This window comes from Propithecus coquereli, unplaced genomic scaffold (assembly GCF_000956105.1).
Source record: "Propithecus coquereli isolate 6110/MARCELLA unplaced genomic scaffold, Pcoq_1.0 Scaffold217, whole genome shotgun sequence".
Classification (NCBI taxonomy): domain Eukaryota; kingdom Metazoa; phylum Chordata; class Mammalia; order Primates; family Indriidae; genus Propithecus; species Propithecus coquereli.
The window spans coordinates 3,457,378-3,483,167 of record NW_012146856.1 but is presented as its reverse complement, the minus strand read 5'-3'; the positions used below and the strand labels follow the sequence as shown (position 1 = coordinate 3,483,167).

Genomic DNA, 25,790 nt, shown 5'->3' with positions numbered 1-25,790 from the left:
AGACAAAAAGACAAATTCAGCATGGAGGATCTCCACAGGTTTAGGCAGTATTTTCAAAGAAAGGGCTTAGGAAAGCAGCATACAAATTCATGTGGGGGAAGAAGAAATTAGAACTGGTGAGGAACACGACAGTAGCCAGCGCTGCACTCACATGCTTTTGTGAAACCCTTTTCCACCCACAGAGAAAAGCTTTCAAATCCACGTCAAACTCATTTCCAGATGCATCAAAATGGTAGACTACCTTGCTTCCCTCCTGAAATCTCACTAAAATGACAGAAAAGATTTGTCTTTAACAAAACGAAAAATTCATTAACACCTAAAAACCATTATAGGGTGCCAGTCGCAGTTCAGAGACTAACTAAATCCTGAAAGAGACACAGCAGAAGAGGACGGTTTCAAGATTATGGACAGGTTAATTGTTGCAGTCCTCCCCAACAGCATCAAATCCAGAGAAATTATACAAAAGATGGAAAGACAGACAAAACAGATCAACAGATGTATGTTTTTTTAAAGCTGTTATACAATACCTGAACAAGAAAGCTCAGTCGACCAGAAATTATACAGAATACTTGAGACATGGGAGAATAATCAGGAAACCATCAGGAGAAGCCACCGTCTAAGAACACAGGCGAGAGCTCTGCTGCAGAAGGCAGAAGCAATACCCATGGTGTCCCAGATACTGCAAGAGGACTAACCAGGTGAGAAGATGCCACAGCATCTGTAAGCCTGGCTGTAGCGACGAGGATGTCTAACTCCAGACAGGAGTAATGAGAATAGGGGCAGTCCTACACATGGCTTCAACATCAGGGGAAAAGCCACAGCCAAAAGACCATTATCTACCAAGGTATAGCACATCCAGCAGGAAACCTCAGCCCTCCCAGTATCACTGAAAAGTGTGCAAGCAACACAGCAGTTCCTGATCAATCCTACAAGAAGATGGAGAAAAAACCCCAGATTGGAAAAGTGACATAATTGGTGAAGTGGAAGCTAGCACTGTGTGCATCCATCACCCTGAGGTAAACAGAGGCAAAGAGATGAAAAATAAGAACAGTTATGAGACACAGAGAAGTGATTAAGATGTTCCAACCAATGGATACTGAAAATTGAGAAAGATAATGCCTTATGATTTTCCAGAACTGAAAAAAGACATAGATATTCACATTGAAAGCCCATCTTGAATACTAACAAGAATAAAAATAAACCTATATTCAGATATAATGAAAATGCAGAACATCAAGAATAAGTGCTGAAATCTAAAAGTTACTAGAGAGGAAAAAAAATAGCTTTGTGTTTCCAGAAGAAGAAACAGCTCAGAGGAAAGAAGTAGATATAGAAGAGTGAGTATTAAAAGTAGTGCAGTATGTTTTAGAATGAATTCTCCCAACCCTTCAAAAAAAGATTAATCCTATCTAGTTTACATTGCTGCAAAACATGGAAAACAACAGACGAGAATCTTCTCATCCATTCTGCAGAGCATGTGTCATGACCCAGCATTCTACTCAACGCCCCAAACAATCAACAACCAACCAACATGGGTATATAAGGAGGAATACACACAAAGTTAGCCTGGAACAAATATTTGTCCATTAATAAAAGAATGAATAAATTGTGGCAGACTCATTCAATAGCAGCCGAAATGAAGAAAATAAGGATAATTTTTAAAAATTCAGATATGTAAAAACCACAAAAAGTTCAGGAAAGATATATATATAGTATGTTACTACCGATATAGAATTGAAAAACATGCAAAACAATATGTTGTTTCTGGATACAAACATACACATTAAAAGTATTAAAAACATTGACATAGTTCTTTATAAAGTTAAACATACACTTACATATGACTCTGAAATCTCACTCCTATTTACCCAAGAGATATTAAAACATATGTCAACACAAAAACTTGTAAGAACACTGACAGGAGTTTTTTTCATAATCACCAAAAACTGGAAAAAACCCAAATGTTTTTCAACTGGTGAATGGGTAAACAAGCTGTGGTACATCCATACAATGGAATACTACTGAACAATAAAAACAAATGAGCTAAAGATAAATACAAGAACGAATCTCAAATGCATTATTTCAGGTGAAAGAAGCCAGACTCAAAAACCTACATATGGCTAGGCACGGTGGCTCATGCCTGCAATTCCAGCACTTTGGGAGGCAGAGTGGGAGGTTCATCTGAGGCCAGGAGTTTGAGACCAACCTAGGCAACATAGCAAGACTGTGTCTCTAAAACTTTTTTTTTTTTTAAATTAGGAGTGGTGGCACACATCTGTAGTCCCAGCTACTTGGGAGGCTGAGGCAGGAAGATCACTTGAGCTCAGGAGTTCAAGGTTACAGTAAGATATGATCAGGCCCCTGCACTCAAGCCTGGGCAACAGAAGGAGACCCTGTCTCTAAAAATTAAAAATAAATAAATAAAATTTTAAAAAAGCTACATAAAGTATGATTCCATACATATGATATATGCTGGAAGAGGCAAACTATAGAACAGAAAATAGAACAGTGCTTATCCAAAAATAGAATAGTGTTTATCTGGGGCTAGTGTTAGGGCAAGGGTCAGGAAAATAAGGGAAATTTGGGGAATAATGAAACTGTTCTACACATTTGTCAAAATTCACAGAACTGCACTTTAAAAAGGGCAAATTTTACTGATTTAAGTTACAGTTGTCCCTCAGTATCTGGGCGATTGGTTCTGGGACCTCCACTAGATACTCAAATCCACAGATGCTTAACTCCCTTATCAGGGATATAAAATGGTGTAGTATTCGCATGTAAGCCAAGTATATCCTCCCATATACTTTAAATTATCTCTAGATTACTTTTAATACCTAATACAATGCCTACCTATACATTCATGCATGTAGATTCGATGTGTTACTTAGTGGGTGGCAAGTTCAAGTTTTGCTTTTTGGAATCTTGTGCATTTTTTTCCAAATATTTTTGATCCACAGTTGAATCCATGGATGCAGAACCCATGGATAGAGGGCCAACTATATATGTGACCAACCTGACTTTAAAAACTGTGCATGAGAGCAGCAAGTGAAGTCAGATAAAATGGTAGGGTAGAGACCTCCCTCCTAAAAAACACCAAAACACCTGGCAAAGTGATAAGAATCAACCTTATCAGATCTCTGGAAGATAGTCAAAGGTTTACAGCAACCAATAAATGCTTAACCAGGGGCCAATGAAACACAGTAGGAGAGCTTTGTGGTGCTTTAACTTATTCCCACCCTACTTTGCTCCCTGGGGCAATAGTTTTGAAGGCAGCAGCTCACATTCCTGGTGTTAGTACCTGTTCCCAAGAAACTGTGTTATTCTGTTTTGATCTGTCTGTGAATTCCCTCAAGGACAGACACAGAGACTTGCCTTTGTTTTGCCTAACTCAGAATTCTCTGAGGTATGTTATTCCTTGAAAACATTGAAAGGTAAATTAACAAGCCACTAGCTGACAGAGACAAAAAATAACAATGGGGAAAGCAATAAATATGCCAAAAGCCTGGGAGGAAAAGAAGGAAAGTAAGATATTTGGGGGCATCAGTGTGAGGGGCAGAGGGTTCAGAAAGCCAAGCAGGTGCCTAGGGCAGGACTCTACACAGAACAGACTGGCGGAGAGCACAAGCTTTCTCTTCTAGCTGATCTCAGGGATCAACTGCAAGCAGGAAACATAGGATGAGGTCAAAGTACAAACAGCCTGGTTTAGCACTGAAGTAATACCCCAACATAGTCAATCTGCAAAGACCTAGAAAGTTTCTTTTCTATTTCTTCTTTTACTATTTCCTTTCTCTCTCTCTTTATCTCTCTCTCTCTCTCTCTCTCTCTCTCTCTCTGCTCCATTCATTTAAGGAAATCTGTGTCAAACCACTAGCTGAGCACTGAGTTAAAGGAACAGAGACATTAGGGACCACACATGATGAAACAGTCTCAAAAAGTTACTATATAAACAAGTAACTACAGTCCCACAACAAGCAACAACAAGAAATCCTAGGGAGGGGAAGAATCTGATTTCCAGAATTACATCATAAAATCAAAATGACCACTTTTCAAATTAAGTGGCATGAAAAGAAACAAGAAAGTATGGCTCGTGCACAGGAAAAAAAGAAATTAACAGAAACTATCCCTGAGAAAGCAGACACTGTACTTAGACAAAGACTTTAAGTCAACTGCCCTAAATATTCTCAAAAAGCTAAAGGAAACTATGGACAAAGAACTAAAGGGAACCAAGAGAATAATGTGTCAATAAATACAGAATATTAATTAGTAAGACAAATTATAAAGAGCAATCAAATAAAAATTTTGGAGCTGAAAAGTACAATAACTGTAATAACTTCTCTCATTTTTTAAATTAAAAATTCACTAGAGGATTTCAACAGCAGATTCAAGCAGGCAGAATCAGTGAATATAAAGATAGATCAATTGAGATTATTTAGCAACAGGAGCAGAAAGAAAAAATAATGAAAAGAAAAAAGTGAACAAAGCCTGAGAAACTTGTGGGACATAATCAAGCATATCAATATATGTATGTATTATGGGAGTCCCAGGCAGAGAGAGAAAGGGGCAGAAAGACTGTTTGAATAAATAATAGCCGAAAACTCAACAAATCTGATGAAAGACATGAATCTACACATCCAAGAAGCTCAATGAACTCCACAGGATAAACTCAAAGAGATCCACACGAGACATATTAATTAAACTACTAAAAGATAAAAACAAAGAGAGACTCTTGAAACCTTCGAGAGAGAAGTGATTTATCATGTACAAGGGATCCTCATAGATAATAGCCAATTTTTCATCAGAAACTATGGAGACCAGAAGGTAGTGGGATGACATATTTAAAAGTACTGAAAGAAAAAAAAAAAAAAAAAAAACATCCTGTCAATTAAGAATTCTATATCCAGCAAAATTATTCTTCAAGAATGAAGGAGAGGCCGGGCGCGGTGGCTCACGCCTGTAATCCTAGCACTCTGGGAGGCCGAGGCGGGCGGATTGTTTGAGCTCAGGAGTTCGAGACCAGCCTGAGCAAGAGCGAGACCCCGTCTCTACTAAAATAGAAAGAAATTAATCGGACAACTAAAAATATATAAAAAAATTAGCCAGGCATGGTGGCGCATGCCTGTAGTCCCAGCTACTCGGGAGGCTGAGGCAGAAGGATCGCCTGAGCCCAGGAGTTTGAGGTTGCTGTGAGCTAGGCTGACGCCACGGCACTCTAGCCCGGGCAACACAGTGAGACTCTGTCTCAAAAAAAAGAATGAAGGAGAAATTAAGACATTCTCAGACATACAAGAGCAGAAAGAGTTGAAAGTAGATATGCCCTGCATAAAATGCCAAAAGGAGTCCAAGGGAGTCCTTCAAGCTGAAAGAAAAGGATACTATCCAGTAATTCAAAACCACATAAAGAAAAATAAAGAACACAAGTAAAAGTAACTTGGCCAGAAGTGCTGGTTCACACCTGTAATCCCAGCACTTTGGGAGGCCAAGTTAGGAGGATTGCTAGAGCTCAGAAGTTCAAGACCAGCTTGGGCAACATGGTAAGACCCCCAACACTATGAAAAATTAGCTGGCATGGTGGCGTGCACCTACAGTCCCAGCTACTGTGGAGGCGGAGGCAGGAGGATCGTTTGAGTGCAGGAGATGGAGGCTGCAGTGAGCTATGGTTGCATCACCACACTCCAGTCTGGGCAACAGAGACTCTGCCATTAGGGGGAAAAAAAAAACACTTGCAAGACCATAGATTTGAGGAAGAGGAAAAAAGACCCAAAAGGTAGAAGATAAGGATATCGATTTAATTCAGAACTGTACCTGTTTGTGGCAGCATCCTGAATATTGGCATTTTTAGGACTTAAATTATCTTCTCTTGTAATCTAAGAAAATGAAATCATAGAACAACATTAAATCTTTGTTAAGGATACTAAAGTAACAAGAAAATTTACATTACCTCATCTATGGAAATACCAGTAGTGCATCTCATATATACAATCCTATCCCATAGTTAAATTAATAATCCGAGACTCAATTTCAATACATTTGGTATACAAATTCATACATTCTTACTAGATAGCTCTCAATAATGTACCATTTTTTTAAATGTACAGTTTGATGTATTTTTAAAACTATATACAGGTACATAACCAACATATGTAACATTTTCACTACCCTCCCCCCCAAATACTCCCTTGAGGCTCCCCACATAATCTCATTAAAAACCCTTTCTCAAGGTGAATAATGACCTATACTTTATACAGTTTCATGTAATTGGAGTCATATAAAACCCATCTTTTGTGTCTGCCTCTTTAGAGGAGCAGGATGTTTTGGAGATTCACCTATGTTATTGCATATATCAGTAATTCATTCCTTTTCATTTGATGAGTCACATTCCACTGTATGGATATACCACAATATCTGTTTATCTGTTTACCTATTGATGGACATTTGGGTTGTTTTCAGTTTTTAGCTATTACGAATAAAGCTGCTAGGAAAATTCCTGTACTGATACTTGTGTGAACCTAAGTTTTTGATTTCTCCTGGGCAAATATCTAAGAGTGTAATTGCTCAGTCAGATGGGAAGTGCACATTTAACGCACTGCCAAGGTCTTTTCTAAAGTGCTTATAGCATTTTACATTCTTACTAGCAATGCATGTGCACTGCAGGAGCTCCATCGTCACCAAGACAACGATGGTCAGGAGTTAATTTTAGCTATTTCAGTGGACGGACCTCCACCATGAAGTATGATGTTAGCTGCAGATTTTGTTCACAGATGCCCTTTATCAGGCTGAAGAAGTTCCATTATATTCCTAGTATATTGAGAGCTTTTATCATGAATAAGTGTTGAACTTTGGAAAATGATTTTTCTACATGAATTGAGACAATTTTATGTATTTTTTAATATGGTGAACTATATTGGGTTTTGAATGACAAACCAACATTTTTCCCAAGATAAATCCTACTTGGTCATGATGTAGAATCCTATTTGTAAACTGAGTATGATTTGATTATACTTATTACGGACTTTTATGTCTATGTTCAAGAGGAGTATTGGTCTGTAATTTCTTTTCTTGTAATTTTTTTTCCTGGTTTTAGTATTAGCGTAACACTAGTCTCATAACTCTATTTTCTGAAAGAGTTTGTGTAGAACTGTTACTACTTTTTCCTTAAATGTTTGGTAGATTTCAACAATGAAGGCATCTAGTCCTAGATTTTTCTTCATGTGGAAGTTTTCATGTTATTAAATCAAATCCCTTTAATTTAGGGCTATTCATGTTATTTCTCTATTCTCTGAGTCAAGAAAGATCCAAAGGTATAACTGAAATGTAAGGTAATGATGTCTTAGTCCATTCAGTCTGCTATAACAAAATAGCATAAACTGCGTAGCCTATAAATAATACATATTTATTTCTTACAGTTCTGGAGGCTGGGAAGTCTAAGATCAAGGTACTGGCAGATGAAGTGTCTTGTGAGGACCCTTTCCTCATAGATTGTGCCTACTTGATGCATCCTCACTTGGTGGAAGAAGCAAACAAGTTCCCTTGGGGCTCCTTTATAAAAGCACTAATATTCATGAGGGCTGTGCCCTCATGATCTAACCATCTTCCAAAGGCCTCACCTGTTAATACCATTGCACTGGAGTTTAGGTTTCAACATAAAAGTTTTTGGGAGAGGCACAAACATTCACACCACAGCAAATGACAACAATTGTTACTACTACTGCTACTACCACTATTGAGGGTCAACGTTTTTTAAATGCTCATTATGTGCCAGGCACTATTCCATGTCCTTTACATTTATTATCTTATTTCATCTTTACAACCCATCTTAAAGTAGGTACAACCATTATCCTGTTTTAAATAATCGAACTGAGGCTCAGAAAAATTAATTTGCCCGAAGTCACAAAGCTAGTAGGTGACGGAATAGAAACGGCATTCTAGAGCCAATACTGTCATATTTTATATTTATTTTTACATGTAAATATTATATTTTATGTTTATATCAGGGGAGAGGGTAGATAAAACACATGAACAATATTCCTCAAGTCCACTCAGGTCTCTTGAAGGTTTGTATGTGGGGATAGGATGGGTAAAGCGTATCTTCTCAACAATAAGAGATTTTGATATCCTAGTTGACAACCTGATTTGGTGAGGTAGACTGCTGTCTTGGTTTCAGGATGGAGGATAAGTTTGAACATTAAGGAGAACCAAGGAGAAGCTGATTTTTGACAGCACAGCTGCCATAGGCCTCATGGGGGTTGGTCTCTACCCACTACATCCTTCACCAAGTCCCAGCCAACTCTTTGCCTTGTTTCTCACTCCTGTTGCTAATAACATCAACATTTTGCCAGACTGAGGGTAGATGGGTGGTGGGGAATAGTGGATGGATAAAGAAAAATCTGGACTCACAGACATACTGTCAAAAGAAACCCAAACAATCACTAGGTTTTCTGGATGTAAGAGTGGCAAGTCTCATGCTTATAGAAATTTGGTGTTTTTTTTTTTGGCTTCTTATACCCCAAAGCATCTTTACTCTAGCTTTTTACCCCATGACTGCCCCCTCTTAATCTAGCCTGATTAGAATTTAGAGTTGGGGAAAGCATTTCCCATCTTGAGTGTGTGTCTTGGTACTACAGGTCCTACACTGTAATCACTTGCTAAGTCCCACACTCTTTTCACTTCACCAGGGCTATCTCTGCTAAAGGCAGCTCACCTTATGTACTGCTTCTACTTGAGCCTTCAAAATGTTACTCTTGAAGTCAGGAGGAACTCTCACGGCATTCGGTCCTGGGCTCTCAATGGCATTATTAAGACATTTTTCAGTCAACTTCACCACTTCTTCCTGGATATTAAAAATACATTGTAATCCCTCTGATAGGCAGTAGTTATACGGAAATAGGAAAGAGAATGATGAAAGTTCATATTCAGACAATCAGAAAATCATGTCTTAAGCAGCCATAGCCTATTCCAGGCATAATCAACTCCTATGATCATTTACCTATGGATAGCTCCAGAATTACAGGGATTAGCCTCTACAGGGCCGAACCTAAAATCCAGCTGAAATTAATTACAGCAAATGTTGCACATTCTCTGTGTGTGGCATTTGTCCTGGATGATATATTTAGTTATTTAGTTGCTTAAAGACAGGAAATTGGGTTCAATGATTTCTAGAGTTCCCTACCAATTAATATTTCATGTTAACTCTGGAGCTGTCACCAAGGAGATACTTATGCCTGGGATTATATGTAACATAGCCACAAAAAAGTCACCCTCAGACACAGACATATGAAAAAGAATAATACACAAATCCAGTTAATGAAGATCATAATTAAAGCAATATAAATTAGCTATTATGAAAAAGAAAAAAATGGAAGGAAGCAGATTAAGAAATAAATTTAGAAGAAATACAAATACAACTGATATTTTATTTAACTTAAAATGATATTACAATCATTAATAATCAACAGTTATTACTACTGTGGTTGCTATTTTAATACTGGTCTAAACAATAAACTCACTCTAAATATTTTAGTGTCAGATACTCTGGGCTTTGTTCTATGTAACAGGCCAACTACCAGGTATAGAATTACATATTGCACCACTCTTCCAGGTTTAAAAAGATTTAATTAACATGTCTACTCCAATTTGGTGTTCCCAGTGTGGTCTCTACATATCTGACTCTGGGTGGGACCTCAAAATTTGAATTTTAACAAACTTCCCCATGCAATTCTGATACATATAAAAGTCTGAGAATCACTACTTTAGATTAGACTCTGTTTATGCCTATGACCTCCTAGTCTTCAGAATGGTTCCTATATTGGTTGAAAGAAGTCTTTATGTCCTTTTTCAATCATGGCTGGTTGGTTCAAATGCTTTCATTTTTTTTTTCAGAGACAATTATGTTGCATATTTAAGATTGCTGATATTTACACACACCAGGATTCTCAGAGCAACTTGCCTCTGACATAGGCAAATATTTCTTTTTCTGCCTATATTAAAAACAAAAAGAATTCAACACACATGAGTGTGGTAAGAGTATAAATTGTTACCATCTTTCTGGAAGTCAATTTTGCAAAAGTACCAAAGGCTTCAAAATTATGCCTGTCCTTTGATCAAGCACCTCTACTTTCTGGGTATTATCCCAGGGAAATAATCAAAGATGATTACAAATATTTATTTATATGATTGTTTATCATATCATTGATTACAACTGAAAATTAGCAACAATCTAAGTGTCTAATAGGGGCCTGAGTAAACACATTGATTACACATTCATGCAATTTATTACTGTTGGTTAACGTATTGCTGAAATAAAGGAAGATATTTACAATTATGTAGTTTTAACACATTAACTGCCATGTGAGCTGTATTTAACTCACACTAATTTTTGAGCCCAGGGCCTCATGAAGCAAAACCTGGGCAAAATCCTGCAAACTGGTTCAGGAAAATCTTACTCGTTGATGTTCTTATTGTTACAATTAATATTGACAAATTAATTCTAAAAATGTGGATTAAATGAATAGTCAATAAATTTAATTTTTCATTAAATTAGAAAGGATCGTTTTGTTTTCAAAGTTTTTATTCTATTTTTCCTAATAAAACACTGTGGCCCCAAGGAAAAAAATTTTTTTTCTAGTGTGGCAGTCAATGTGTTAAAAAACAGGGTCACTGCCTAAAGCTGTGGTCCCCAACCCCCAGTACTGGTCCCCCACCTGTTAGGAACCGGGCCTGCAGAGCTCCGCTGCCCCCGCCCACCCCCATCCATGGAAAAATTGTCTTCCATGAAACTTGGGGTGGCGGTGCGGCGCGCAGCAGGAGGCGAGCAGCGGGCTAGCCAAGCTTCATCTGTATGCACAGCCACTCCCCTCCCCATCGCCTGCATCACCACCTGAGTTTCCCCCTCCCCACCCCCTGTCCATGGAAAAATTATCTTCCATGAAGTGGGTCCCTGGTGCCAAAAAGTTTGGGGGACTGCTGCTCTGAAGGATTTCAAAGACATAGGGGAAGAAGGCACAGAGACTAAGTTGCAGAAAGGAGGAGACACCGAGAAAGAGGGAAGAATCTGAACAACTTTTAGAATCATGGCATCTCAAAGCTGGAAGGAAGTCCATCGAACCACCAAGATACTTCAAATGTGCTTAATTTTTAGTCTTAGCCTGAGGAACCTCGCACACTGGAGAACTTGCTGCTTCCCTGGTCAGCACGTTCAATTTGCTGATGTCTGTTAGGAAATGATTTCTTACATTAAGGTGAAACTTGCACACCCCTTAACATACTGACCTTAACTCATTGCTGAGGCTATTAAAAACAAGTCACATTAACTCCTCTTTCACAGCTCTTCAAATAGGTGAAGATGGCTAAAGTGCTCTCTCCCAAGATTTCTATATGGTGATCCTCAAGCTAACAAGACCAAGTTGTAACTTCATTTCGAGGACCTTCATCATATAGATCCTTCTCTTCTTGAACTGCTCTAGCATTCCTATATCATTTTTAAAGAATAGTATCTAGTAATGAATAAAATACTATATGTGAATCCTCTTTTTTAAACCCTTTCAATTAATACAACATAGCTTTTGCAGCTAATTCATACTTCATTTATGTATTCTTAAAATTTTTTATACATACTGCTATATTCTAGCCCCCCCTCTAATCTTATAGTTATGAGAATTTGTCATAATATATTTTCTTAAATCCAGTCCATCATTCCAGTCTGTCAAAGTCCACACGGATTCTAATTTTGCCTTTCAAAAACTGTAATTCCTAGCTGCTATCATCCGAAAATTCTATTAGCATAAGAAACCTGGGAAAGAAAGTGGTCACTGGAGATGCCATTTGCAATACTAACTTCTATGGGGCTTGGTGGGACAGGTCTGAAGTTTCCTGAGGTCAAGACCTTGTCATTCATCCGTGAATTCTACACTATATTTATTATTATATCTTATAAAAAGTAGACAATAAACATTTGTGGAATTGAATCCACAGTATATTAAGGGATCTCAGGTGACTATCAATCCTGCATAAGGCAGAGCTGATGTGATCCTTCTAAAATGTGTTCTCGAAACATGGTCAACTCTGCTGTCAGTAATGCCGTCTGAGCCTCAAGATTGTGTTGTTGGTTCAGACCCTTGCAGTTACACAATTCTTAGAGCTAGTCATCCAACAAATGATATTTTGCTTTAAAATGATGTATTTTATTTTCAGTAGGTTTTCTTCCTAAAATTAGTAAGGCTGATGTTAAGATTAATTTGCATTCCTTAATCAAACATCAACTGTTGATGGCAGAGGCAGAGAAATCAGTCTGGATTAACAACGTGTCACATTAATAAAACATAAATCAACTCATCAACGTTTTTACAAGACAGGTTGAGTATCCCTTATTTGAAATGCTTGGGACCAGAAATATTTGGGACTTTATATTTTTTCGGATTTTGGAATATTTGCATTATACATACCAGATGACCATCCCTAATTCAAAAACTCAAATTCTGAAATGTTCCAACAAGCATTTCCTTTGAGCATCATGTCAGCACTCGAAAAGTCTGGGATTTTGGAGCATTTCGAATTTTGGATCTTCAGATTAAGGATGCTCAACATGTATTCTAGTTGACTAGAGATAAGGTAGTGAGATGTCCTTTATTTATTAGTCCAATACTGAATTCTTCCTTCTATTCTTGCCTGACAGAGAGAAAAGCCTCACTAAATATTAGCTGGTATGTTTCCTGGCTATGTGATCCCCCAAATGTTCCTTCATGGCACACTGTCCTTCAATTCGTGCCCTTCCCTACCCTAAACCCACAACTTCTCATCTTTTCAAGACTTCAAAACTAATTTCACAGACAATCTGCCTCAGAGGCACAGTTGTATTATAACAAGATATGCAGGGAAATTTATACAAGAAATAAGTAGCTGTTCAGTAGATTTCCATGAACTCCTAGCATAGCCGACAATACCCCCTCCTCTCCCTGCACTCAACAGTCACCAGTCTTCATGCTTCTTCAGGGTCATTCTAGTCCTCTACTAAATTTTTGTCAAATTAATTATTAATCATCTAAAGCTTTCATCTAAAATTTTCAATTTATCCTTTTGTTTCTGATCCTGCATTCCCCTACCTTACAAAGATAGTAAAACAAACTGATGCTGTGAAAACAGACAAACAGAATACTGAAGGGTCAAGAAAGTAGAAATCCATTCTGAAACTTAACCACCTTCTAAAAGCTATTTCTGAGAAAAAACATTAGAAAGGGGGAAAAAAAAAAAAAAAGATTCTGATCCGGGACAGTTTTAATAATGGCAATGCAAGAAGAAAACCACTCTCCGCCCTGTACTGGTCTCCAAAGAAATTCCAGTCAGTTATCCAAAGATGAAAGAACACTGCGAATCAGAGGTTTCCCTTTACTTTTTAAAATCAAACCAAAACAAAATTTAACTTGGCCTTGTTACCGGTTGTCTGTATATAGGAAAAAAGGGTATCTCCAGATCATTACCTAAAATTAACTCTTTTCTTTACTGAGGACATCTGGTAGCTAATTATGATTAATTAAAAAACTTCTGTCTGATTCAATTTAGTTTAGTTATTCCTATAAGTTATTTAATACAGAAATAAGAAAATTTTTTAAAATTATAGTCAAATAATTAATTGAAGCTTAATTGGCTTAATTGATATGCATCCCCCATCCCCAAAAAATTCAAAGGAGAGAGAACAGAGAAAAGAATAAAAGAGGAAGTTGAAGGATCTGAAATTCCATTCTCTTCCTGTTTACACTATAGAGCAGGTCTCTTTCAAGCAAATCCTTCTATAATTTCAAAGGGTTTCCATAAGTCCTTCAACTGGACAGGCTGAATCAAAATAAAAGGTTTAACAGCCATCACACTTTTGACAGTTTTTTTTTTTTAAATCATGAAATGACTTTACAATTCTTAATGTTGCTGTGTAAATTTCCTCCTTTCCTCCTAAACATTCACAAATTCCATCTTTTTAAATGAGAAAACAGGTTTATAAGAGCACAGCACAGACAGATTTCCCAGCAAAAGAAAAGAGAAAGTATTGTCTTTGGAAAGAAGAGATTTCTGGGGGCTCTGGAGATGTGTAACAGGTGTTCACAGGGAAATCTGAATACCTGGCTGTTGACATTAACATCGATGTTGGATCGAGGGGACAGCAAAGGACTGTTCTCCATCTCAAGCTGTTTGAGCTTCTCTGAGGCATCTTTCAATGCTGAAAAAAATGGCAAAAATAGCCCCTCAGTCTGCTAAGCTGTTATAGCTGTGTGAGGATAGTTTTGTTTTCTCAATACCAGTTTTCATCAATTAAAAGTAATAATCCACATAAACGCAAAATAAATGTATTTTCTTTCCATAACCAGGCACCTGTCCATTAATTTAAGTAAGAGTTAATCCTAAGTAGGCACATTGCCCTTTATCTGCACGGCTCCCAAAAAGCAACTGGATATAGAATCTCAACGGCATGTGTGGTTAAGGTTTACCCAGCCAAGAGACTTGAAGCGCAGAGAACACTTGTGACATGATCCTTTTCTTCCATAACCACAACACAAGCTCATGTCCAACCTCAATACTCCGCCATCTTCATTCTTTGGCCCTGACTATATACCACCTTAAACTAAACTTATGTGAGCAAACTGATGAAGGAGCTATATTTATTCCTTCACTGAGTCAACATATTATATACTGGTACAATCGGGTGTGATGGAAGACATGCATTTTGTCTTCATAATGTTCTTCCTAGCTGCAAAATACATTATAAAGTCCTCTAACCATTGAAAAGATAATACATTAACCACAATTCATCTTTAAATGAACTCTACTTGAAGTCATCATACTGAAATAATCTTATTTTGAGGGGATTAATTTGGTATGAGCCAAAATTTTTACACTTATTTGACAAAAAAAGTTGTTGAATGACTAATAATTTCTCAACAATCAGATAGAAGAAAAGAGAAGGAAACTTTGAAATGATGTCCTCTGGGTCAAAGGAATCTTCTAAATGTGCTCATCAATTAACCTAGTGGATTCTCTCCCTGTCTGCACATTAAAATCAGAGGGGGAGCTTTTAAGAAATACTCATTCCCAGGACTTACCCTAGAATAATTATATCAGAATCTCTGGAAATAGGATTCTGGCACTGGTAGCTTTTAAAATTCTCCAGGGGATTTTAACATATAACCAAAGTTGAGAATCACTAATTCAACACTGGTTGTCTCATTTACTTGGTTGCCATCTCTTGGTTTTCTTCTGATTCACATTACTTGATACTGAATGTTAACATATGATGTTGAGATTACAAATGCTGATAAATTAGTACCTTTTGTTTTTGGCTGAAATAAAGCTTCTTCTGCTACTTCTGTTTGTCTGGAGAACATCCTATCTGAGACATAGGATAAGCTGTTTAAAAAAGTTGCTATTCGTAACTATCATTACTTACCTATGTCCATCAGGATACTGACATTACAACCAAAATAAAATCAGAATAAACTGGATAACAAGATTGAGACAGTTAACACTTAACATAAAAATGCTCTACTTATTCTCACTGACTGACTTTGAGCAAGGAAATCATATTCATGAAATTCACACTATTCAAGAATTTCTTCTGCCACAACCTCAACAGCATTCAAGGTCTGCTCAAATACTTTCTGTATTGAAGAAGAGCTCACTAACTCTTAGGTATCTATGTCTATTATATGGCAGAAACTGTTAAATTCTTCCTTATATTGATGCAAAATCTGCTTTCCTATACTTGCAAATTGCTCATCCAAGATTCACTAATAAAGTGCCATAAAATATAGTCTTTGATATATGAGACTCTCAGGTATTTGGAAAGTTATGTCTCATTTGAGCTTTTCTTCTCTTCGCATCTGTACTACCATGTTACCCTAACCTAACAGAATCTGCTGAAAAGTATGAACTCAATAAGTGTTTGTTGATACAATACTATTACAGCACTGAAGAAATTAAACTATCTGAATTCATTTAATGGACACGAAATGGAATGCAAATGAAATCAATATTGCCATCTCTATAAAAGAGACTATTTTTATTTTAACCCTAGAAATACTTTGCATTAAGCTATCTTGCCTCTGGCTGAACCTAAATCTTGAAGGCTTTGGTTTGCTTACATCTTACATCTTTCTAGTGACAAAGAGCAAGCATTTCTAACAAGAGGTAGAATCCAGGGCAGGGCTGTCAAAACTGGACTAACCAAAAGAAATTATTGCAGAGAAAGTACATGAGAAATAATAATGGAGAATGTTTTCTTAATCTAATAATTCACTACTACTCTTTAAAGAAATCAGATTAAAATATTATTCTGAAATTATCAACATAGTAAGTTAAAGTTAATTCTTGTTTCCCTGACCTCAGACTAAACAAGCACAATTTAAACATGGTAGATGTCAATAAAAACAATCATGATGTATCTGAACATTTGTTTGTAGTGGTTACTCAGGGAACAAAAGAACGAATTTTTAACACCACTTACCAGTTGAACTTTAGCATGCTCTATTAACCAGAAACACTGTGTGACTTTTCACTAACAACTCTTATTTCTAAATTACTAAATACCACTGCTGTATTCTATGCTCTTCAGAGACAACAGTGTACTCACTGGCAATTTTCTGTGAGTTGTTTAAAGATGGTGTCTAATTTTAGTCTGTGACAGAAATCAAAATTGGCAAGAGCCACACAAATACAAGCTGCTTTAAAAAGAACATGCATTACCCTGAGAATCAATAGGAAACTTCTGTTTATAAATAGGTTATGCTTGAATATCAAACCAAACTCACAAATATATAGACATTTTCAATGAGCAATTTACTTCTACTGCCTCAGCCTCCCAAGTAGCTGGGATTACAGGCATGTGCCACCATGCCCGGCTAATTTTTTCTATATATATTTTTAGTTGTCCGATTAATTTCTTTCTATTTTTAGTAGAGATGGGGTCTCGCTCTTCCTCAGGCTGGTCTTGAACTCCTGAGCTCAAACAATCCGCCCGCCTCGGCCTCCCAGAGTGCTAGGTGAAAAAGCTTTTTAAAAAAACAGCGCTGTTTCTGTATTACTTCTTTTTGTGGGCCTATGCAATAACAAAATATTCATTCAACCCTGTGTCCTAGAAAATCTTTAAGGAAACTTTTATTCTTCTTAATTTGCACTCAAGAAAATAAAAACCAAGTTTGAAAACTCTTAAATGTCTAATGGTTCATAAATGGTACATATTTAATGGCCTCAATTATGTTATCTTAAATATTTCAAAGTTCTCTTAAGTCAAGAAAAGGTAAGAAGGCATAACAATTCTAAATTAAATTTAGAAGTTCAACTATTACATAAAATATTCTTGGAGAAACTGATTTAAATATCTCATTTCAAAGGAAGATAAAATAGAAAGGTACCATTGATATATCACAGAACATCTACTTACTCTCATATTCAACTTCAGGTTCCTCTACACCAGTTTGCCTCGTGCCTACATTAATTTCATCTGGTGCGTGGGATGCTTCCACAGTGTCAGATGCTCCAATTACATCACCAATGGTTGTTTCCAATAAGTCTGGGCTATCTAGCAAATCAATATTCAGAGGCAAGCTGTAGAGGTAATAGAAAACTTATTTAGAGCAAGAAATTTATCATGAAAAAAACTTAAATTACACTTTTTCCTCCATATCTGTGGGTTCTGCATCCATGTATTCAACCGACTGCAGATTGAAAACATTTGAAAGGACTAAAAATAACAATACAATGATAAAAAATACAAATAAAAAATAGTTTTACTATCTACATAGCATTTACATAAGTAATCCAGAGATGATTTAGAGTATAAAGGAGAATGTGTGTAGGTTACACCCAAATAATACATCATTTCATGTAACAGATTTGAGCATCCTAGGATTTTGGTATTCAAGGAGTGTCCTGGAATCAACCTCTCACGGATACGGAGGGACGACTGTACTAACAAAAATCTTTGTTGGAAAAAGATTCATGAAAGAGTTTATATCTCAACTGACTTTACTCATCTCTTAAAATCCTTCTTTGGCTGGGCAGACTTCTTCTCCCAGCCAAAATGGAGTAAAAAGGACTGGTTTAGCCTCCCACCTGAAATAACCTAAGGGTGAAAAATAAACTATTTTTGAGACACTAGATTGTCAGACAACAAAATACAGTGATTATGAGATTTGGAAAACAAGGTGAGCCCTACAATTGTCCTCAGAGAATTTCTAGGCCATGGTGGTGAGGGGAATGAGGCAGAGCATGGAAGACTCCTTTAGCTGAGAAGATGGGCTGAGAGTTCAGGGACACCGAGCAGCTAGAGGTCATAGGATAGAACAGCACAGAGTCCTGGAGGGTATGCAGAGGGTCCCTCTCAAGTACTCAGTACTGATGAGAGCATGTGTGTGAGAATACTCCCCAAGGCTTGGAAAAGAACTACCTGACCAGATTAGAGAAAACGAGTGGCATTAATACTGCGCCACAGTGCCTGTTTCCACAAACTGACTATAAAAACACCTAATTCACAGGACACTGAGCATTCAGGAAGACCTTGTCTCAGTAGTGGAGAAAAATCAACCCAGACTGAGCACTGCAACAGACCCACCTACCAATCATAAAAACAAGAAGTAAAAGGATCAAACTGTTTCCAAGTAACTCAACTGCATCCACAAAGCTCAAGAAGATTTAGGGAAGATTAAAGTATCTAGCATCCAAAGTAAAATGCACAATGTCAGACATCCATTCAAAGATTACCAAGAATGCAAAGAGGCAGAAAAAGATAACTCATACTAAAGAGAATAATCAATCAACTGAAACTGACCCACAACTGACCCAGCTGTTAGAATTAGCAGAGAAAAACATTAAAAGTTATAACTGCATTCCATATGTTATAAAAGTTAAACAGAGACATATAAAACATAAAAAAGACCCAAATCAAACTTATAGAGATGAAAACTATAGTATTAAGATGAAAAACATATTAGGTGTGATTGAGAGCAGATTAGACAGAAAAAATATTGAACTTGAAGGCACAGCAATTAAAACCACCCCCCCTTAAAAACACACACACACACACACACACACAAAATCGAGAGAGAGAGAGAGAGAGAGAGAAAGAGAGAGAGAGAGAGAGAGAAGAGTATCAGTTAGCTGCAGGACAACTTTAAGCACTCTAATAATAACTGGAATCCCAAAGTAGGGGTGGGACAGAACAAATATGTGAAGAAATAATGGCTGAAAATTCTCCAAATTTGATGAGAACTATAAACCCATGTATCTAAGAATCTCAACTAACCCCAAACACAAGAAATGTGAAGAAAACTACACCAGACTTAATGCCAACAAATTCAACAACTTAGATGATATGGATAGTTCCGTGAAAGACAAACTGCCATGCCTCACTCCAGAAGAAATACAAAATCTGAATAGACACATAAATTGAATTAATAATTAAAAATTTTCCCACAAGGAGCTCAGGCCCAGATGACTTCCCTGATAAATCCTATCAAATATTTAAAAGAATTAATGCCTGGCCAGGTGCATTGGCTCACAACGGTAATCCTAGCATTTTTGGGAGGCCAAGTTGGGAGGATTGCTTGAGGCTAGGTGTTCGAGACCAGACTGACAAAGACTGAGACCCCCATCTCTACAAAAAACAGAAAAATTAAGCAGGCGTGGTAGCATGCACCTGTAGTCCCAGCCACTCAGGAGGGCTGAGGCAGGAGGATTGCTTGAGCCCAGGAATTTCACATATTTTTTTAGAACATTTTTGTAAAACCAGGGATAAGTCAAAAATTTGAGTTATTTTTGAATATGAGTTCCATTGTAGAATCAATGCAGTGCAGACAGCTCAAAGTATCAACGAAGTGTTTGGGAAGGCTGTGGCTAATGAACACACAGTACATCGATGGTTTCAGAAGTTCCATTCTGGTGATTATCATCTTGAAAATGAGCCATGTGGGCGACCTGAGACCAAGGTGGATAACGGTAAGCTGAAAGCTGTAGCGGAAGCGAATCCATCTCAACCTACTTGTGAATTAGTAGCAAGGTTTGACGTTACTATTCCAACAATATAGGACCATTTAAAACAAATTGGCAAGGTAAATAAGCTGGATAGATGGATATTGCATGAATTAAAACAGCATCAGAAGAGAAATCATCTCAAAGCTCGCCTTTCTTTGCTGTCACGACATAAAGGAAAACAGTTTCTACAACGTATTGTTACGTGTGATGAAAAATGGATTCTTTTTGACAATCACAAGTGTATTCAACACAATGGTTGGATAAAGATGAAATGCCGAAACACAGTCCAAAACTAAATATTCATCAAAAAAAGCTAATGGTGTCTGTTTGGTGGTCCAGCACTGGTATTATCCACTACAGCTTCATGAAACCTGATCGATTACAGCAGATGTCTACTACAAACAACTGGACAAAATAATGTGGATTCTTGTGATTATGCAGCCGAGATTGGTCAATAGAGACAGGCCAATCCTCTTGCAAGACAACGCTTGACCATATGTCACACAAACGATGCTGCTCAAACTACAGAAGCTGGACTTGGAAACTTTCTGTCATCCACTGTATTCACCAGACCTTGCACCAACTGACTACCACTTTCAGCCTTGGACCACTCCTTGCAAGGAAAAATATTCAATTCTGAACAAGCTGTGCAAAACACCTTTCTCAATTTCATCGACACTCACTCTCCAGGCTTCTTTGCTGCTGGCATAAACAAACTACCATTAAGATGCCAAAACTGTGTGGATAGTTTAGGTGCATACTTTGATTAATTGTACTGCTTCTTGTTTGAGATATACTAAACTTCTGATTTGAAATCATACATTTCATATTTAATGACCTAATAGAAAAATTAGCTGGGCGTGGTAGTGCGTACCTGTAGTCCCAGCTACTCGGGAGGATAAGGCAAGAGGACACTTGAGCCCAGGAGCTGGAGGTTGCAGTGAGCTATGATGATGCCACTGCACTCTACCCAGGGCAACAGAGTGAGACTCTGTCCTCCCCCCCGCCCAAGAAAAGAAAAACAGTCAACATTGTGATGAAAGGTAAAAAAGGCTGGGGAACTGTTCATGATCAAAGAAATATGAAAAATGATTGAAATTTTGACTGAATCCTTGGTCAGGAGGAAAAAGAGGGCATTGATTAAAAAAACTGGGAAAATTGGAATATGGGCTATATATTAGATAACAGTATTATATCGATGTTAAATTTTCTGAGGTAATAAATGTATTATATGAAAGAATGTCTGATTTTTGGAGATTCATGCAAAGGTATCTAGGAATGAAGTATTATACTGTTTGTATTATGATTCTCAGTTCAGCCAAGAAATTAAGATAAATGCCAGTAAATATGGTAAAATATTAATAGCTGGTGAATCTAGAGGAAGGGCAGATGGCTATTCATCTACCTTTCTTTCAACTTTTTAAAGTATTCCAAAAGAAAAAGCTGGGAGAGAAAAAAAAAGGACGTATGTGCTTCCCTTCGGCCAAGTATAAGTGCAGCTTTAAGCCCATTCAATGAACTCCAAAATGTGCCAAGGTCAAGTGACCCAAGTGGTAAAAGTGTACTTGTGGGCAGAAGCTGAGCCAGAAGTAAGGGGAGAGAAGAAATGTGTTGGAAGAGGTGGTGAAAAGTAAGTATGTTGCCTATGTTGGGGAAGCGACAGGTTTTACAAGGGCCTCTGAGAAAATGCGCTACTGTGAAGCACAAAAAAGCTAGCACTTGCGCATATGCCACGTTGCTAACTTACAGCAGAATCATTCAACTGTTGCCCCCTTTCCTCTTCCTTCTTCTTCAACCCTGAAAGTAAGTACCCCAAGAATATAAGGGGAGAAAATAAAGATTAAAAGAATGAACAACCTCCACCCTCTTTCTCCAGTATAGATTTTGAGAATGGGGGAACGAGAAATCTTTAAATTGCATATAAGATTAGAACTGAATTTTCTGCAAATTTAAAGTATGTTTCAAGGATTAAAAATAACATGATTCTGGCAGGGCGCGGTGGCTCACGCCTGTAATCCTAGCTCTCTGGGAGGCCGAGGCAGGCAAGAGCGAGACCCCGTTTCTACTAAAATTAGAAAGAAATTAATCAGCCAACTAAAAATATATAGAAAAAATTAGCCGGGCATGGTGGCACATGTCTGTAGTCCCAGCTACTCGGGAGGCTGAGGCAGAAGGATTGCTTGAGCCCAGGAGTTTGAGGTTGCTGTGAGCTAGGCTGATGCCATGGCACTCACTCTAGCCCGGGCAAAAGTGTGAGACTCTGTCTCAAAAAAAAAAAAAAAAAAAAAAGCAACATGATTCTTCTAACTACAAATGATGAGTCAGGAAGGGGGAAGAAGAGTTGGCCTTGTATGGATGAATACAGTAATTAAAAGAAAAATGAAGTACAACATTCAGCCCTTTCCAAAAATAGTGATGAACTCCCAATAATAAACTGGGGCTCAAGCCAGGAGGCACTCAAAGTGCTGATAGTGAAAATAGGCACTGGAGTGAAAAATCCAGCTTCCCGAGGCAAATGAGACCAAAAACACCTCAGCTGAGGCAGTGAACAAGAGTCACATTCACTACTTCAAACCAGGGGACTGTATCTTCTAGACAGGAACAGAAGCTGAAAAAGCTCTATTCCCAAGTCCAGAGTTTCAAATGAAAAGAAACTACTTGTCTGCAATGAAGAATTAGAAATATCTGTGCAACAAGGCTGGGCACACTGGCTCATGCCTGCAATCCCAGCAGTTCGAGGCTGCAGTCAGCTATGATCCTGCCACTGCAGTCCTGGGTGACACAGTGAGACCTCATCTCAAAAAAAAAAAAAGAAAAAAGAAACAAACACCAGACCACCATATCCTAGGCTCAAGGACTGGAGGCAATTTCTCTGAAAGATCCTACTATGAAACCTCTTCAGAGCTGAGGAGTTCAAAAATTGAGGCTGGGGAAATTTCAAAACAGGTAAGAAAGAACATGGCAAGAAGGAAAGAAAACAAACCTGTTTAAAACAAGACAATTTGAATTCACAAGCAAAAAATTACAAAGCACATAAAGAAATCTAATGCTGGCAAGGTGTGGTGGTGGCTCACGCCTGTCATCCTAGCACTCTGGGAGGCCAAGGCAGGAGGATTGCTTGAGCCCAAGAGTTTGAGGTTGCAGTGAGCAATGATGACGACACTGCACTCTAGCCAGGGTGACAGAGGGAGACTCTCACCAAAAAAAAAAAAAAATCTGATGCTAAGACAGACAACCAACATACCGAAGAACATTTATAGCTAAGGAAGTAGAAAGGATTACTCAATCTAAAAAGGAATTTAAAATAAGTATATGAATGTGCCGAGAGACAATAAAGCAGGGATAGCATCAATACAACAGGAGAGGAGGTTGTGAAACTGGAACCGTAGATTCTGAAAAATGAGAAATCAAATGAGTCATTAAACATTCAAAAAAGGTATGCAGTAGACCAGATGAAAAATTACTGAATTAAAAGATAAAAATTAGGGAAATAAAGGTAATAAAGACATAGTAAACATGAAAGATAAGCGATTGATATAGATTGAAAGCTGCAACATACATTTAATAGAATTTCCAGAAGGAAAAACAGAGATCATGAAAGAGAAACAATATTAGAAGGGATAATGACTATAAAGTTTCCAAAAGAGAAGACATTTATGAGGGATTAAACACTAAATATTGAACACACAAGTTTTACTTCTACATTGACAGGATAAGGACCCAAAATCACATTCACTCACAAGAAACAAAAGGAGGAGGAAGAGAGGAAAAACACTCTGGAAGCAGTGAAATAAGTGAGCAAGTGGTCACTGTTTGGAAAGACTGCATCAATCTAAAACCTAACAGTAAGGAAAGCTTAGGAAAAAACAAGTCTCTCCACAGAATACGAACACTTGCAAATATTTCTCTGCCATTCCGTAGGCTGTCCTTCCACTTTCTTGACAGTATCCTTCGAAATACAAAAGTTTTAATATCTGACAAATTCCAATTTATTTTTTCTTTTGTCACATGTGCTTTTAGTGACATATCTAAAAAAAACACTGCCTGGTCCAAGGTCAAAAGGATTTACACCTATGTTTTCCCCTAAAACGTTTATAACTATTAAATTTAGGTTCTATTATCCATTTGGAGTTAATTTTTTATATGATGTGCGATGGAGGTCCAATTTCGTTCTTTTCTGTGCGGATACACAGTTGTCCCAGAACCTTGTTCAAAGCATAACTGTCTTAGTATCCACAAATCAGGGGGGAAGCAGTGTATCAACAATAAAAGGAACACGGTTTGATATTTCCTAAAGATCTGGAAAACTACACAGGAGTATAATGAATGAACAATCTCCACAAGCATTAACACAGATGATTCTCAAAAGCAGAGTACTGACCAAGTCGCAAAATCACACAAGAGCATGATTCAGCTTATATAAAGTTCAAAATCAGGCAAAAATAATTAGGGATATAACACACACAGTAAAATTACTATTAGAAAAGGAAATTATTAAGACAATTTAGAATTTCTCTTGGGGAGAAATGGAAGGAATCCAGATTAAGGGCTCAGAAGGACTTCTAAAAGAAGTGGTAATTTCTAATTTTAATCTGAAGAATGATATTCAGACTAGACCTATATTTTTTATAGACTCATATATACATATTTCACAATAAATTATATCAATAAAGGCGAACAGAAAGTATTTTTAAGGGTAACATCCAAGATATTTTTATTTTCTATGAGAAGCTTTAAAGGGGAATAATCTCTTTGGATCTTTGTCTTATCCAAATTCCCACTTGAAACCAATTTCACAAATATACCTGTCCATTTTGACATTTATTTTTTTCCATAGTAGCATAAAGATTTATCATTATATTTATGAAAATTGTCCTTCTTTTGGCAGGAACCATTACTTTCTTCATTTTTAAGTTTCTGCTGTAGGACTGAGGGCCCTAAATTTGAGGGAAAGAACTAGGTTGGTGCAGCAGACTCGATTACCTCCTTCTTCACAGGAAACCATATAAGAAAAGGAAAGAGCACTGCAGATGACTGTGAAAGCTTAAAGAGTGAGAATATTGGGCAAATGTTTCTTCTAAATTATAAATCTGTGTTGATGGGCATACAATGCATAAAGTTACAATCTGTATGACAATAACAGCACAAAGTGGGAGGGAAGTAAAGTTATATAGAAGCAAAGTTTATATATACTATTGCAGTTAAGTTGGTATTAATCCAAACTAGATTGTTTTAAATTAAGATATTAATTGTAATCCCTACGGTTGCACTAAGAAAATGTTTTAAAATAGTAAGAAACAGAAAGAGAATTGAAATGGCACACTAGAAAATATCTACTTAACACAAATGGAGTAAAGAACAAAAAAAGACATAAGAAAAAAATAAAATGGCATAAGTCCTTTCCTGTCAGTAATTATATTAAATGTAAATGTTGGCTAGGTGCAGTGGCTTACACCTGTAATCCTAGCATGCTAGGAGGCCAAGGCGGGAGGACTGCTTGAGGCTAGGGGTTCCAGACCAGACTGAGCAACCAGGCTGAGCAAGAGCAAGACCCCATTTGTAATGAAAATAGAAAAATTAGCTGCATGTCATGGTGTGTACCTGTAGTCCCAGCTACTCAGGAGGCTGATCACTTGAGGCCGGGAGTTTGAGGTTGCAGTGACCTATGACGCCACTGCAATCTACCCAGGTGACAAAGTGAGACTGTGTCTCAAAAAAAAAAAAAAAAAAAGTAAATGTTAGAGCTGTTCAATTAAAAGCAGAGATTGGCAGAATAGATTAAAAAA

The 25,790-nt window shown here is 37.3% G+C and overlaps 1 protein-coding gene across 1 annotated transcript in view; it reads right to left on the bottom strand.

Moving 5' to 3' along the window:
* The window catches only part of EPB41L5 (erythrocyte membrane protein band 4.1 like 5), a 110,943-nt gene that overhangs the window by 10,521 nt on the left and 74,632 nt on the right, over positions 1 to 25,790 (bottom strand). Inside the window, exons 17-20 of the mRNA XM_012644656.1 lie at positions 17,417 to 17,580; positions 14,103 to 14,200; positions 8,699 to 8,827; positions 5,803 to 5,864 (exon numbers count right to left, since the gene is read on the bottom strand). Coding sequence (XP_012500110.1) covers positions 5,803 to 5,864; positions 8,699 to 8,827; positions 14,103 to 14,200; positions 17,417 to 17,580 — 453 coding nt within the window. The remainder of the gene's footprint in view (positions 1 to 5,802; positions 5,865 to 8,698; positions 8,828 to 14,102; positions 14,201 to 17,416; positions 17,581 to 25,790) is intronic.